The sequence below is a fragment of the Leucoraja erinacea genome, chromosome 24 (assembly GCF_028641065.1).
Source record: "Leucoraja erinacea ecotype New England chromosome 24, Leri_hhj_1, whole genome shotgun sequence".
In the NCBI taxonomy this organism is placed as follows: domain Eukaryota; kingdom Metazoa; phylum Chordata; class Chondrichthyes; order Rajiformes; family Rajidae; genus Leucoraja; species Leucoraja erinaceus.
The window spans coordinates 7,166,723-7,183,875 of NC_073400.1; the positions used below are offsets into that span (position 1 = coordinate 7,166,723).

Genomic DNA, 17,153 nt, shown 5'->3' on the forward strand with positions numbered 1-17,153 from the left:
GGTGGAGGGCCAGGTAGTGTAGAGAAAGTAGGGACTCTGCAGAAGGACTTGGACAGGATGGGAGAATGAGCAAAGAAGTGGCAGATGGAACACAGTGTATCAAAATGTGGAGTCATACATTTTGGTAGTCGGATTAAAGATGTAGACTATTTTCTAAATGGGGAGAAGATTCAGAAATCGGAAGTGTAAAGAGACTTGGGAGTGCTGGTGCAAGATTCCCAAAAGGTTAATTTGCAAGTTGAATCTATAGTAAGGAAGGCAAATACAATATTCGCATATATTTTGAGAGGACTAGAAGAAAAAAAAACAGGGATGTAATGATGAGGCTTTATTAGGCACTGGTCAGACTGTATTTGGAGTATTCTGAGCATTTTGGGCCCCACATCGGAGGAAGAATATGCCGACATTGGGGAGGATTCAGAGGAGGTTTTTAAGAATGATCCCGGGGATGATTGAGCTTTTGATGGCACTGGGTCTGAACTCACTGGAGTTTAGAAAGATGAGGGGGGTACCTCACTGAAACTTATTGAAAAAAGAAAGGCCAGGATAGAGTGGATGTGGAGAGGATGTCACCCCTTTGCTCCACATGGAAAACAATTCCTAGCATCCATCCAGCCAACTGAGACAAAAGCACACTGGATAGCCACCAAGTGGTCACAGGAGTGGAAGGCAACCTCATCTCCATTACACAGCTACATCTCTTCCCCGGATAAAAGCTGTCCAAGGTCTGACCTCCCTAGAGGAGCATGGATGAAGCTCAACAGACTGGAGTTGGGCGTTTCAATGCCAGCATGTGGAGATGGGGTCTCCGCCAGAGCCCAGCCTGTGAATGCAGAGCAGAACAACAGTCGACCAACCATGTCATCTCTGCGTGCCCGCTCTACCACCCACCAAATGAAGCTCAGGGCCTGGCAGACATTGACGCAGAGACAGCAACCTGGCTGCTCAACACCCGGCTTGAGATCTAACTGTTCCTTTGGTTTATGTTTCATTTGCAAGAAGAAGATGCTGTAATTAAAACGGTGAAAGCACAATGTACAGGAAGGGTCACTTAGGTCCTTTAAAAGAGGGGGGAGACGGGGTGTGGGGAGAAGGAGTGGAGACAACTTTTAAGAAGCCAGAGATACACGGCTGTGACGCTTGGCGGACATTGACATTTCATCCTTGGTTCTGAAAACTACTGTTTATTTATTTTTTCCCAATGAACCAATGAAATTCACCAGTCAGCACCGGCGACAACCTACGACAACCTACGACCTCCTGGCGACCCACTACCACTGCACCAACGGCACGACAATTCTCGCTACTCTCCATGGCGGCTTCATTCTGGTCACCATTAATTTTCAACAATTGAAAAATTAGCGGCGACCAGAATTAAGTCGCGACTAGTTCCCAGAATGCGGGAACTACTCGCGACCATGAAGGCGACTCCCCGGCAACTGCCCGCGAACATGTGGCGACCATATAGTCTCCTGCAGTCACCTAAAAAGTCGCCTAAGTGGGACAGGACAATAAACGGAAATCTAGAACCGGGGACATGGGTTTAAGGTAAGAAGGGAAAGATTTAATAGGAACATGAGGGGCTACTTTCTCACAGAGTGGTGGGTATATGGAACACGCTGCCACAAGAGGTAGTTGGGGCAGGAACAATAACAACACATAAAAACATTTGGACAGCTAAATGGATAGGAAAGGTTTAAGAAGGCCATGACCAAATGCGGAGAGGTGGGACTAGTATAGATGGGGTGCGGTGGGCCGAAGGGTCTGCTTCCGTGCTGTATCACCCATTCTCAACTGCCTCTTAACCATGAAAATAAGTAGGTACACAAAAATGCTGGAGAAACTCAGCGGGTGCAGCAGCATCTATGGAGCGAAGGAAATGAATGGTTTCGGCCCGAAACGTTGCTTATTTCCTTCGCTCCATAGATGCTGCTGCACCCGCTGAGTTTCTCCAGCATTTTTGTGTACCTTCGGTTTTCCAGCATCTAGTTCCTTCTTAAACAACATGAAAATAAGTAAGTGGATTGTCTGGTTTCCCGTTTATAAATTGTTGCAAAACAAATCCTTCAGCAGAGGTTTAAATGGCTGCATTATTCTTGGTGCAGTGGGCTATGACTATTCCAGCTCAGATGCATGGTTGAAGCGCTGAAGATGTTCGTTCAGCAACAGACGCCTGCGGGACCTGCAAGCGGGGCGCGGCGGCTGCTGAACACAACGCTGAGGATGTGAAACTCTGCACCAAGGATCTTTGCTCTGCACCACCCCCCCACTCCACAGTGGGTTTCCGGCCAGCCGACGGCAAACCCTTCATCCGCACCATTCGCCTGCGCAGTTACAGCGCCTTTCTGCCCATCGCTGTCTGCGAAGGGTCGACCTGGCCGCGGTGAGGTGAGGGAGAGTGGGGGAGTGGACGTGTCAACGGGATAGCATAGAACTGGTGTGAATGGGTCGACGTGGACTCCTTTGACCGAAGGACGTTTCCATGCTGTATCTTTCAATCAATTCTATTTTTAAAAAGTCAGTTCAAATGAGGAATATTTATCAACCCATTTGCTTTCACTTTTAAGATTCAACTACATTGCTAGTGGCAGGTTAGTTAGGACTGCAGGAAATAGGCTGGGAACTATAAGCGAGTGAGCTTAACATCTGTAGTTGGAAAGTTCAGTTATGGATGAATAATAAATGTCAGATTCACCAGCATTGATCGAATTCCAGACAGCGCATCTTAAATTTTTTTTTCTTAAATGCCAACTCCCTACCCACTATTGGGGACGAAAATATGCACAACTTCCTCAAATTCCTTCATTAAACAATTGTTGAAGAAGCCCTCATGACATTCAAATCAAAGTAATTCCTCTTCCCACTTCAAACAGCCTGGTATTGAGGATGTGCAGGAAAGAACTGCAGATGCTGGTTGTGTTTATCTGGGACATAGCATCCTCATTTTTATAGGAAGGATATTGTCAAGGAGAGGTTGAGTAGGCTGGGCCTCTATTCCTTGGAGTGCAGGAGGATGAGGGGTGATCTTATAGAGGTGTACAAAATCATGAGAGGAATAGATCGGGTAGATGCACAGAGTCTCTTGCCCAGAGTACGTAGGTTCAACGTGAATGGGAAAATATTTAATAGGAATCTGAGGGGTAACTTTATCACACAAAGGTGGTGGGTGTATAGACCAAGCTGCCAGAGAAGGTAGTTGAGGCTGGGACTATCCCAATGTTTAAGAAACAGTCAGACAGGAACATGGATAGGACAGTTTTGGAGGGATATGGACCAAGTGCAGGTGTGGCCGGTGTGGGCAAATTGGGCGTGTTTCCACACTGTATCATTCTATGACTATTATCATAAGGTCATAAATGATAGGAGCAGAATTAGGCCATTTGGCCCGTCAAGTCTGCTCCGTCATTCAATCATGGCTGATCTATCTCTCTCCTAACCCCATTCTCCTGCCTTCTCCCTATAACCCCTGACACCCACATATAATATGCAACCAAAGGGATTTCAAACAGATCTGTGTGTATTCAATCTGCACCACAGCAAAAACTATATAATGCAACTTGCTTTATGCTTCAACAGGAACCCCCCAAAAAATGAAATAAGGTATTAATGTTTTACCAGTGTCAACAATCCAGTGTTTATATTGTTTAATTACATGCTTTGAGTTAATCACCTTGTCTTTGATTTTAGGGGATGGCTGACAGAAGCGTTGAGATTCAAATCATGAACAACAGTGAGAATCAATTCTTAACCACACCTGCGTAAGTACAGTACATGTTCCAGTAAAGGAGGGCTCAGGGATTTCTTACTCTTCCAAAGCTGTGGCTGCCAAATGACGCAACTGTGTGGCCATCCAGCATGGTTGGGGAACCAGCTCCATCCAAGACCACAAGGAATTGCAGAGAGTTTACTTTAGATTAGAGATACAGTACAGCACGGAAACAGGCCCTTCGGCCAACCGAGTCCATGCTGACCAACGATCCCCGCACATTAACGCTACCCTACACACACTTGGGGCAATTTACATTTATACCAAGCCAATTAACTTGCAAACCTGTACGTCCTTGGAGTGTGGGAGGAAACCGAAGCTCTTGGAGAAAACCCACGTGGTCACAGAGAGAACGTACAAACTCCATACAGACAGCACCTGTAGTCAGGATCGAACCCGGGTCTCCGGCGCTGCGAGCGCTGGAAGGCATCAACTCTACCGTTGTGCCGCCCACGTGACATAGCACGGTGGACATAGCCCAGATCGTCATGCAAACCAACCTTCCTTCCATTGACTCCATCAACACTTCACACTGCCACAAGGACCAGTTTTACCACGGTCACTCCCTCTTCTCCCCTCACCCATCAGGCAAGAGGTACAGAAGTTTGAAAACGCATATCTCTAGATTCAGGGACAATTTCTTTCTAGCTGTTATCAGGCAACTGAATGGTCCTCATCGGCTAGAGTGTGGTCCTGACCTCCCATCTACTTCTCAGAAGACCTTTGAAGTATCTTAAATGGATTTCATTGTGCACTAAATGTTATACCCTTATCTATTATCTGTCACAGTGGACAGCATGATTGCATTTATTATAGTATTTTCTTTGACTACAAAAGCTTTTCACTGTACCTCTGTGCAGGTTGCAATAATAAACTAAATTAACCTGAACAGTGCCAGATACTCAGGTTTTTGGCATCTCTTTCTGTGGAGTTTGCATGTTTACCCTGTGACAGTGGTTTCCCTCTGCATCACAAATATATACAAATTGGCAGGTTAATTGGCCACTGTAATTGTCCCTAGTGAAAGTCCTTAGTTAATGTAGGATTAGTGTAAATGTGTTGTTGATGGTTGGGGTAAACTCAATGGACCGAGGGCTTGTTTTTGTGATGTATCGATGATCTGTGAACAAGATAAGATGACCAGGAGGTATAAAGTGGTTCCTATGGTGGCTAAACACAAGCAGAAGACCGGTTGGTTTGATTGGCCTGTTTATAACTGTACGTTCCACACAATGTCATTCCAATTCTAGAGAATACATTTTTTTTTGCAAATATTTTAAGAAAGGCTTGTAACCAGTCTAAAATAAACCAGGCAGATACTTTGACAGAAGTGGAAACAAGGAACTGCAGGTGCTGGTTTACAAACGAAGGACACAAAGTTTTGGAGTAACTCAGCGGGGAGTGGCTATTACTAGGGAGAAGGTGCTTGGGAAGCTGAAAGGGCTGAAGGTGAATAAGTCACCTGGATCAGATGGACTGAAAGAGGTGGCTTTAGAGAGTGTGGAGGCATTGATCGTGATATTTTAAGAGTCACTAGTGGTTCCAGATGATTGGAAAATTGCCAATATTGCCCTGCTGCACAAGAAGGGAGCAAAGCAGAATAGTGGGAACTAGAGTTTAAGAGGGAACTGCAGATGCTGGAGAATCGAACTAGAGGCAGGTTAGTCTGACTTTGGTGGTTGGTCAGCTTTTAGAATCCAAAGGATAAGGTTATGGAGTATTTAGAAGTGCACGATAAAATGGGCCAAAGTCAGCATGGCTTTGTGAGGGGGAGGTCTTGCCTGACAAATGTGCAGGAATTCTTTGAAGAAGTAAATGGTAGTGTTTACCTAGATTTTCAGAAAGCCTTTGATAAGGTGCCACATGGGAGGCTGCATGGCAGAAGGCAAAGAGTAGCAAAAAAGGGGGCTTTTTCTGGTTGGCTGCCACTAACTAGCAGTGTCCGCAGGGCTCGGTGCTGGGACCACTACTCTTCACATTCTTGATCAATGATTTAGATGAGGAAATTGAAGGCTTTGTGGCCAAGTTTGTGGATGATACAAAAATAGGTGGAGGGGCAGGTAGTGTAGAGAAAGCAGGGACTCTGCAGATGGACTTGGATAGGTTAGGAGAGTGGGCAGAGAAATGGCAGATGGAATATAGTGTAACAATGTGTAGGAGTCATGCATTTTGGTAGTAGGAATAAAGGTGTAGACCATTTTCTAAATGGGGAGAGAATCCAGAAATCTGAGGTGCACATGGACTTGGGAGTGATGGTGCAGGATTACCAAAATGGTAATCATTAGTAAAGAAAGCAATTAATTTTGATAGGGCTTGTATACAAAAACAGGGATGCAATGCTGAGGCTATAAGGGGCTGGTCAGGCCGCATTTGGAATATTGTGAGCAATTTTGGGCACCATATCTGAGGAAGGATGTGCTGGCTCTGGAAATGGTCCAGAGGAGGTTTACAAGAATGATCCCAGGAATGATTAGGTCAAGATATGATGAGTATTTTACGGCATTGGGCCTGTACTCGCTGGATTTTAGACAAATGAGGGCGGACCCCATTGAAACGTACAGTGAAAGACTTGGATAGAGTGGATGTGCAGAGGATGTTTCCACTAGTGGTAGAGTCTAGAACTAGAGGTCATTGCCTCCGAATTAAAGAACATTATTTTAGGAAGGAGATGAGGAGGAATTTCTTTAGTCAGAGGGTGGTGAATCTGGAATTATTTGCCACAGAAGGCTGTGGAGGCAAAGTCGGTGGATATATTTGGCAGAGATAGATAGATTCTTGATTAGTACGGGTGTCAGAGGTTATGGGGAAAAGGCAGAATGGGATTAGGAGGGAGAGATAGATCAGCCATAATTGAATGGTGGAGTAGACTTGATGGACCAAATGGCCTAATTCTGCTCCTATCACTTATGATCTTATGAGATCTGTCGGAAAGAGGAAATCTTCTTTAACGTAGGCATACCTTGAGAGAATGCAGTAAAAGTGTAAAATGTAGAAACAAGGAAATGTAGATACTTTGACATGAACGTGTGAGGAGAAAAATCCAGGATGGTGCTGGATAATGGAGACCCTTTCTTTGGGCGCTGGTCCCAGAAGAGGATCTGCTATCATCCATTACAATTATTCCATTCTTTTAAATGTTTATTTCAACAGCAGATCCAACTTCAATGTTACGTATATATCTTCACAAATGTTGTACCCTTTATCCATTATCTGTGCATAGTGGACAGTTAGATAGTCTTTTCTTTGACTGGATAGCACGCAAACAAAACTTTTCACTGTTCTTTGGTGCACGATACAATAATAATAAAATAAAATAAACTAGGTCTTTAGTAGACTGTTATGAATGAATTTGTACAAGTCACCTTCTATTTACCCTGTTTGTAGGAACCAATCTTTCTTGGCTTGGAAATGCAAGAACATGATTTTGGATCCTGAGATGAGCTCATCCTGAATGCACTGCTTTTAATTTTGTTTTACAGGGTTTACATTTACAGTGGTTATATCGCCAGCTTACCGACTCCCGTGATTAACCCTGGGAAAAAAGGGAATGCTGTCTTTACCAAGACTGCCAGTACAGCTCGAGGCAGTGTCGGGGTACTTACCTACTCATTTGGTCGTACCCAGATCTCAATGCTTTTCTCCAATCCGTTTGATTACAACTTGTACTCAATGGTTTTTGCATTATACATCCCTCCTTTACCTGAACTAACCGATGAAAACTTATACTACAGGATGTATTCTGAGCTGTCACCATCTGAATCCTTTGCTAAAGCTGAACTGAGCTCTGGCACTCAAAAGCTTTCAGTTAACGGAGGTAATCTAGTAATTTCAGCTACTGTTAAAAAAATGGATAATTCCCTCATTCATGTAGTTATCACAGATGTTTATAAGGCTAGTAAACTCTGAGTTAGATTCTACAGTGATTGATATTGTCTTCTGAGAGATGTTTTAATTATGAATATGTTATAACCATATAACAATTACAGCACGGAAACAGGCCATCTCGACCCTTCTAGTCCGTGCCGAGCACATAATCTCCCCTAGTCCCATATACCTGCGCTCAGACCATAACCTTCCATTCCTTTCCCGTCCATATAACTATCCAATTTATTTTTAAATGATAAAAACGAACTTGCCTCCACCACCTTCACTGGAAGCTCATTCCACACAGCCACCACTCTCTGAGTAAAGAAGTTCCCCCTCATGTTACCCCTAAACTTCTGTCCCTTAATTCTCAAGTCATGTCCCCTTGTTTGAATCTTCCCTACTCTCAGTGGGAAAAGCTTATCCACATCAACTCTGTCTATCCCTCTCATCATTTTAAAGACCTCTATCAAGTCCCCCCTTAACCTTCTGCGCTCCAAAGGATAAAGCCCTAACTTGTTCAACCTTTCTCTGTAACTTAGTTGCTGAAACCCAGGCAACATTCTAGTAAATCTCTCTATTTTGTTGACGTCCTTCCTATAATTTGGCGACCAAAATTGTACACCATACTCCAGAATTGGCCTCACCAATGCCTTGTACAATTTTAACATTACATCCCAACTTCTATATGTTTTAGATAGTTTTGAGCTAAAGTTTCACTTTGGTTATTAGAAATTTTATTCATATTGAAATACTTAACTGGGTAGGTAACGTGTTTGGAGGTATCACTTTAAGAATTGTACCAAGTGATCGACTGCCCATCGTTGTAATAATGTTTATGATAGATATTTTCACAATTATTCAGCCTTCCTGAGGGAAAGGATTATCTGTCTTTTTGGGAGCATCCATACAATAGATAAATGATACAGTGCACTATATAAAATAATCTGTCAATAAAGTATCTTTGTTCAAATACCAAACTAACATCTAGTATCTTACTGAGTGAATGAGGAAAGATAATGAGAAAAATCTTCCTCAGATTTAGATGTAGTCCGTAAGACTAATTGACTGAGTACCGATCGCAAAGAGAAAGTTTGTGCGTCTTGCTGTGATATTATATTGACTCTGGTGTCAATGGAATGCTGACTGATTGAAGTACAATGTGTAGATGTTGTGCTTTGGTTCAATCACATCTGGAATATTACTGTCAGTTCTGGGCACTCTCCCTCAGCTGATGGATCAGCCTAGGCAGCAACTCAATTTTACTGAAGCATTCCTGGACTCCAAGCTATATTTCAGAATTTTAGCCCAAGGCCATTTAAACTTTGCAAGCGATTAAGGGAGCTGATAGTTGATAGGGAGAAACTATAGCCCTTGGTTAGAGATTGCAGGTGTGTGCTTGTGTCTACTATCTGGGTGTGAATGGTCAAAGAATCAAAGATGGACATTATTGGAGTAAAGATAGATACAAAATGGATGAAGTTTTGGGTTAAGAAGAAGGATCTTGACCCGAAACGTCACCCATTCCTTTTATCCAGAGATGCAGCCTGTCCCGCTGAGTTACTTTAGCATTTTGTATCTATCTTCAGTTTAAACCAGCCTCTGCAGTTCCTTCCTACACGTTATCAAAGTAAAGTTAGGATAAGTGTTAAGGTTGGCACGGCGGCACAGCGGTGCCTTACAGAGTTGCTGCCTTACAGCGCTTGCAGCGCCGGAGACCCAGGATCGATCTCATCTACGGGTGCTGTCTGTACGGAGTTTGTATGTTCTCCCTGTGATGGTGTGGGATTTTTCCTAGATCTTCGGTTTCCTCCCACGCTCCAAAGACGTACAGGTTTGTAGGTTAATTGGCTTGGTATAAGTGTAAATTGTCCCTAGTGTATGTAGGGTAGCGTTAATGTGTGGGGATCGCTAGTAGAGTGCGGACTCAGTGGGCCGAAGGGCCTGTTTCTGCACTGTATCTCTAAACTAAACTAAATTCTCTGCAATTTCTTGTGGTCTTGGATGGAGCTGTTCCCAAACCATGCTGTGCAGCTCAGGTAGCCACACAGTTGCATCATTTGGCACCCCCAGCTTTGGAAGAGTAAGAAATCGCTGACCCCTCCTTTACTGGAACATGTAATCCCACCTTTACCAAAGACGTACAGGTATGTAGGTAAATTGGCTTGGTAAATGTAAAAATTGTGTGGAGGATGGCGTTAATATGGAGGGATCGCTGGTCGGCGCGGATCCGGTGGGCTGAAGGGCCTGTTTCTGCGCAGTATCTCTAACACCAAACTAAAACAATATGCTTTCATGTGCAGATGGTAGTTTCAAAGTTTGTAGCTCAACTTTCAATTTTAAGGAACATATGTACACATTACCTGGAGCCAGATTAGAGATTAGCAAACGTATCATTGAATGTTGGAGTGAGGTCAGGGACTAAATGGCCTGTACCATTCCTGTATTATGAAATAATTTGTGTGATAGAATTCATCTCTAGTGTAGAGATATTGGCACTGGTTCACATGTGTTCCAGTGATCCTTCAATTTGTACAAGGAATTAAAAACACCTGGGTTTGGGTATCTTGGCTAGTCAGGCAGGCAGACAGGATCAGTATCACAAGCTATTTAGATCAATAGTAGAGTGACATGGGAAGAAGGTCAACAACAAAGATGGAGCATCAATCAAATGGACACAACGCCTCAAAACATGAGGCCCTTGCGGTAAAGGCAGGTTAAGGTCATCATTGTACCAATACTCAATAACTGAATCAATAGATTCCCACACCTAGAGTCATAGTCACACAGCGTGGAAACAGTCCATTCGGCCCAACTTGCCACACCGACCAACATGTCCCATCTACATTAGTCCCACCTGCATACATTTGGCCTTCGGTAGGTGGCGCGACTCTCGTCAGCAGTGGCCTCTGCAGCCCGTCTGCGTTTTTATTATTTTTTGTCTATGTTTTTATGTAGTTTTTGTTATTTTTTTTGGGGTGTGTGTGTGGGGGGGGGGGGTGGGGGTGGGAGGGAGGGGGGGTAACTTTAAAATCTCTCCCTGCACGGGAGACCCGACCTTTTCTTTGTCGGGTCTCCGTTGTCGTTGGGGCTGCAACGAGGAGCGGCCTCCAACAGGAGAAGACCGGGGACTCTGGTGCCAACGACTCACCTCACCGTCGCGGAACTGGCCGAGTCCGGAGCGGGTGGGGCGGTGGTGGAGCGCTGCTGCTGCTGCGGCCCGACCTCCGGAGATTCGGAGGCTTCAACTGCGGGTCTGGTGGACGGTGGCACCGGGAGCCCACAGGTCCCTGGAGGGAGACCATTTTTCAGGGCTCTCGCAACGGCGACTTCTCCCGCCCGAGTTGCGGGGTCGAAGAGCTCCTGAAGCGGGGCCTGACATCACCGCCCCGCGCGGCTTGGAATGGCCGCGGGACTCTGCGAGCGCACGCCGGGGGCTCCAACATCAAGACCCGGTGTGCGACATTGCATCACCCGGCGTGGCTTTAATGGCCGCGGGACAATCGCCATCGCCAGCCGGGGGCTTTGACTTTGACTTTGACATCGGGGGGGGGGGGGGGGGGGGGGAGAGAGTGCAGTGGAGAGATAATTTTTTTTGGCCTTCCATCACAGCAATGTGATGGATGTTTATATAAATTATGTTGTGTCTTGGGTCTATTTGTTTGTAATGTATGGCTTCAGAAACGGCATTTTGTTTGGACCTCAAGGGGTCCAAATGACAATTAAATTGAATCTTGAATCTTGAATCTATCTCTCTAAACCCATCCTATCCAAGTACCTGTCTACGTATTTCTTAAACATTGCAATAGTATCTGCCTCAACTACCTCCTTCGCCAGCTCGTTCCATATACCCACCACGTTTTTTGTAAAAAAAAAAGTTACTCTTCAGGTACCTACTAAATCTTTCACCCCCTCACCTTAAACTCATCCTCTAGTTCTCGATTCCCCTGCTCTGGGCACGAGACACAATCTATTCCTCTGATTTTGTACACCTTTACACACAGCATTGAAACAGTCCCTTCAGTCCATCCATGCTGACCAAGAAGCCCTGTCTAAGCTAGTCCATTTTGCCTATGCCTGGTCCATATCCCTCTAACCTTTCCTATCCATATAACTCGTGTTTTTAAATATTGTTATTGTACCTGCCTCAACCACTTACACAAGCAGCTCGTTCCATATACTCACCTCCTCTGAGTTAAATAATTGTCTCTTAGGTTCCTGTTAAATGATTCCTCTCTCACCTTAAACCAATGCCCTCGAGTTCTGATCTGCCTCCCCAGGGGAAAAGATTTGCCCTTTCTATTCCCCCTCAGTCTTGCACTGTTAAAGGCAGAAGTCCAAACCTGACATATGCCTTATGTAGGAAGGAACTGCAGATAGCCTGTAAAACGCCCTGATGGTATTACAGTTACTGTCACAGAGGCTGACATCAGAAAATCATTCAGGGGGGTGAACCCTCGGAAAGCGTCTGGACCTGATGGTATTCCCGGTTGAGTCCTCAAAACATGTGCAGACCAACAGGCTGGAGTTTTTGCGAACATCTTCAACCTCTCATTACTGATGTTTGAAGAGTAAGGTAACATGCCTCAATGCCGCTCATGGTGATGAGTGCTGTGAGAGGTTGCTTATGGTGCATATAAACCCCTACCTCAACAAGAACCTCGACTCATCGTACTGAACGCCGAGCTGTAGTCTATAAACAACAGCCTGATGTATGTGCTTTTATTGTCCACGTGGTCCAGTGCAGAGTGGAGAGCCAGTGAGATTGCATCCTCCATTGACCTGTTGTAACGGTAGGCAAATATTGACTGGTTGCATCATCACAGTCTGGTTCAGCAACCTGAATGTCCAGGTGTGAAGAAGACTGCAAAAAGTTGTGAACACTACCCAGTCCATCACGGGTTCTGATCCCCTCACTGTTTTACCAATAAAACATATAAAATTATAAAAGGACTGGACAAGCTAGATGCAGGAAAAATGTTCCCAATGTTGGGCGAGTCCAGAACCAGGGGCCACAGTCTTAGAATAAAGGGGAGGTAATTTAAGACTGAGATGAGAAAAAACTTCTCATCGTGAATTTATGGAATTCCCTACCACAGAGGGCAAATCACTGGATGGATTTAAGAGAGATTTAAGAGAGAGGTAGATAGAGCTCTTGGGGCTAGTGGAGTCAAGGGATATGGGGAGAAGGCAGGCATGGGTTATTGATAGGGTACGATCAGCCATGATCACAATGAATGGTGGTGCTGGCTCGAAGGGCCGAATGGCCTCCTCCTGCACCTATTTTCTATGTTTCTAATCCTATTTACTTTACTTTCAATAAACTCTTGGATCATCATGAATGTTGTTTTGTGTTAAAGTGTCATGCATTTCTTTATTCCAGATAAATATTTCCCCCAGTGCTCAGCATGGTGGCGCAGCGGTAGAGTTGCTGCCTTACAGCGCTTGCAGTGCCAGAGACCCGGGTTTGATCCCGTCTACGGGTGCTGTCTGTACGGAGTTTGTACATTCTCTCCATGATTGTGTGGGTTTCCTCCGAGACCTTTGGTTTCTTCCCACACTCCAAAGACGAAAGGTTTGTAAGTTAATTGGCTTGGTATAAATCTAAATATTGTCCCGAGAGTGTGTAGGATAGATTTAATGTGTGGGGATCGCTGGTTGGTGCAGACGCGGTGGGCCGAAGGGCCTGTTTCCGTGCTGTATCTCTAAACTAAACTCATATTTACTTTCAAAATAAAGAATTTTTTCTTTAAATATTTTCTTATGGTCATCTACCATGAGACCATTTAATCTAACTTTCCAATTCACCCGTGATTGGCTTTGTTTCTATCTAATTTAGTGTAGTTCAGAGATGTGGGCATCACAGTGGCATAGTAGTAAACCTACTGCCTTACAGAGCCAGAGAGCTGGGTTCAATCCTGACCACGTGTGCTTGTCTGTACGGAGTTTGTATGTTCTCCCCGTGACCTATGTGGGTTTTAGCCAGAATCTTTGGTTTCCTCCCACAACCCAAAAATGTACAGGTTTGCAGATTAAAATGCTGGAGAAACTCAGCAGGTGAGGCAGCATCTGTGGAGCGAAAGAATAGGTGACGTTTCGGGTTGAGATGCTTCTTCAGACTGATGTGGAGGTGGGGGGGGGGGGGGGGGGGGGGGGAAGAAACCTCCAGCAACCTCTTCCTTTCTTCTTCTCGCCCCTCACACCCCCATATCAGTCTGAAGAAGTTTCTCGACCCGAAACATCACCTATTCCTTCGCTCCATACATGCTGCCTCACCCGCTGAGTTTCTCCAGCATTTTTGTCTACCTTCGATATTTCGAGCATCTGCAGTTCCTTCTTAAACAGGTTTGTAGATTAATTGACTTGGTTTAAATGTAGAATGTAAAATTGTCCCCAGTGTGTGCAGGGTAGTGGTTATGTGTGAGGATCACTGGTCAGTGCGGACTCGGTGGGCCTAAGGGCCTGTATCCACGCTGCATGTCTAAACTACACTAAACACAGAATGGAAACTGAGTCCACGCCTGTTTCACTGGTTTTGTGGGAGGAAACCCCCGTGGTCAGAGCGAGAACGTTCAAACTCCACATAGATCACATCAGAGCTCAGGATTGAACCCTGGCCTCTGGCGTCGTGAGGTAGCAGCTCTACCAGCTGTGCACTGTGCTGCCCTTGCACGCATTCTGAGTTCCTTGAATGAAGTACTTGGCTTGGATTTTAACATCTGTCCTGTTCACCGACGAAAGAATTGGGGTAAGAGCAATGTAAGTTGCTTAGGATTTTGTAGCCCTTGGCTCAGATTGTGAACTGCAAAGAGGTATTTAGGTTGAAATTAAAGATAAAACCTCTTACAGAATCTCTCCCTTCAATAGAGAAGGGCTCCACCCATTCCATAACCACCACCACCACCATCAATCAAACATTCCAGGATGCAATGTGAATTGATCATATGGAACCCTGAGCATTTACAGATGGCCAGAAGGAAAGGTTCAGTGATCATTCTCAGAAGGAAGACAGATTAATTGGAAGGAAATCAAAGAGTGGAGATAGAGCCAGTACATCAATATTGTCTCACATAAAAAAAACTGTTCAGCATATCATCCCACGTTTTATTTTTCAATAAACATATACATTGAGAGCTGAAATTTTCACGTTGCAGCCAAAATGTGTTCAGAAATCTCCTGATTAGGTTGCAGTATTAAATCTCTGCTAAAAGTAAGTTTCGTGATTACAAGCATCATCATTTGAATGAAACAATGGAATCAAACCACACAATACAACGTGCAGGAAGGAACTGCAGATGTCGAGTTACACCAAAGATAGACACACAGTGCTGGAGTAACTCAGCGGGACAGGCAGCATCTCTGGAGAGAAGGAATGGGTGACAGTTTCTTCAGGTCTGAGGAATGGTCTCAACCCGAAACATCGCCCATTCCTTCTCTGCGGAGATGCTGCCTGTCCCGCTGAGTTACTCCAGCACTGTGTGTCTATCTTCGGCACAATACAATGCATTAGTTTCCTTCCTTTTCCTTCTATTAAAACTTATTGGCTGGTGTATTTAACAGTGGTTACCTGATGCACTAACGCATCCTTAAAAATACTTTTGGTTTATTAATTTGGTGTAGACACTGTAGACTAGTGTGACTAGTTTCTCTGTAAATTGATTGGAAAAAGCTTTTAGGATATTTTCTCCGGTGCCCGTGTAGCATTTGACGAGTCTTCCTGAAAGAACGGAATAGTTGGAATAGTAATTTTGACCACAGGGTGGGGACAGTTATGTAAAAAAGGTTGAACCAATTTAAGTTTAGCCGTAATATAAAACTGCATAAAACCCAAGCATTCCTTACATGTAACCGAGTAAATCGCTCCTATTTTTTTTCTTTTGCTGTTTTGGCACTTGCCACTATGATGATCCGCTATATCTCCAAAAAACAAGTTAACTCCCCTCAATTCCTGTCCTGCTGGTTCTGATAACGGCTGCCAGAGCTTCCCCTTGAGCGACTCTAAACCCAAATTGTATTGTTCTATTTCCACCTCTTATGATATTTGGAACTGTTATTGTTATTGTGATTATACCGGCACGTAAAATGGAGTTTGTACCAGAAAACGGTCACGGGTAGAAAGATTCTCTTTAACCCATCGTGTCCCTGCTAAACATCAAGTACCCACTTATACCCATCACAATTTACAGCCTGTAGTCTTGCTTCAGACCATGCTTCAGTCTTCTTCTTTTGTGTTGCGTGCACAGCCTAAAGTTGTTGAACAACTTGTTTTATTTGATCTTCCGTTTGTGCACGTCGAGTTGATTGCATTAGTCGAAACAGGGCGGACCACGTGAAGGTTGCAATCTTCCACCCCAATGCTTCAGCGATTCAGTGCTCATTTAAATACTTCTTCAACGTTGTGAGTATCTCTGTCTCCACCAACCTCTCTATATGCGTTGGATTCCCATCTGGGTGGAAATAATCCCTCCTCAGCTCCCTTCTAAACCTCCTACTCTTTAAGTTAAACGGTTGCCCTCTAATGTATTGTGTTAAGGTAATGTCTACAGTACATGACAGACACAAAAAGCTGGAGTAGCTCAGCGGGACAGGCAGCATCTCTGGAGAGAAGGAATGGGTGATGTTTCGGGTCGAGACATGTATACATGATGATGAATAAAGGTAACACGGGGCTTTTCTAATTAAGCTGCAGCAGCACAGGATTGAGGTAGTGGATGTTATAGTAGTTGGTTTCTGTTTCATGATTGACGTGCCCTGGTGTTGCAGCAAATAGCTTGTACTAGATTAAGTGGGACCCGTTGGGTCCCAGCATCAGACGGGAGGGCTGGTCACCAACGCAATATTCCACCTCTCCACCAATTCCAATATTGCTCGCCAGTGTGGGGGGGGGGGGGGGGGGGGCTGCCTGTTGCGCTAGTATGGGTGTTGCGGGCCGAAGGTACTGGTTTCCAGAAGGCTAGTATAGACATTGTGGGCCAAATGGATTCTTGGGCTGGCATCCAACCCTTGCAATGATTTTAAAAGCCAAGCCAAGGCAAACAATTGGGCTGTAGCCACCCGACAATCAAAATTCATTTTGTGAACACAAACTTTTTAAAAAGGCGATGCAAACAATTGGGCTGCAGCCACTTTACAGCCGCATCGAGGGGACTCACCGTGGAGTGGACGTGCGTTCAGTTTTATTTAGCAGCTCAGAGAGCCGTGACCCTCTCGCTTCCTGGGTCTGGCAGAGACTGAGTGAGGCACTACACTTCCTGGATTTATAGTCCCTTCCCCTGCCGCCAGCGGGGGCAGCAGAGAGAATGGGGAATTATGTTTAAACATTAATATCTCTCTGATTTTTCATCGATGGGAAATATCCTGTGGTCCCGGAAGGCGGAGGGGAGCTCTGAGCGAGGTGGCCAAAAATGACAGCCGTTGGTAGCGGCGTTCTCTCTGAAATCGCAGCACAATGGGTCAAAAGCGGTCAAGATCAGACTTTTAGTAATATAGATGGGCATGTCTCCTCGTGTGGTTGGAGAAGTCA

At 44.8% G+C, this 17,153-nt stretch overlaps 1 protein-coding gene across 1 annotated transcript in view; it reads left to right on the forward strand.

Moving 5' to 3' along the window:
* LOC129708605 (DELTA-thalatoxin-Avl1a-like) overlaps window positions 1-8,607 on the forward strand; it is a 28,937-nt gene extending 20,330 nt beyond the window's left edge. Inside the window, exons 2-3 of the mRNA XM_055654450.1 lie at window positions 3,688-3,758; window positions 7,246-8,607. Coding sequence (XP_055510425.1) covers window positions 3,691-3,758; window positions 7,246-7,672 — 495 coding nt within the window. The 5' untranslated portion in view covers window positions 3,688-3,690 and the 3' untranslated portion in view covers window positions 7,673-8,607. The remainder of the gene's footprint in view (window positions 1-3,687; window positions 3,759-7,245) is intronic.
* Window positions 8,608-17,153: the final 8,546 nt, after the last annotated feature.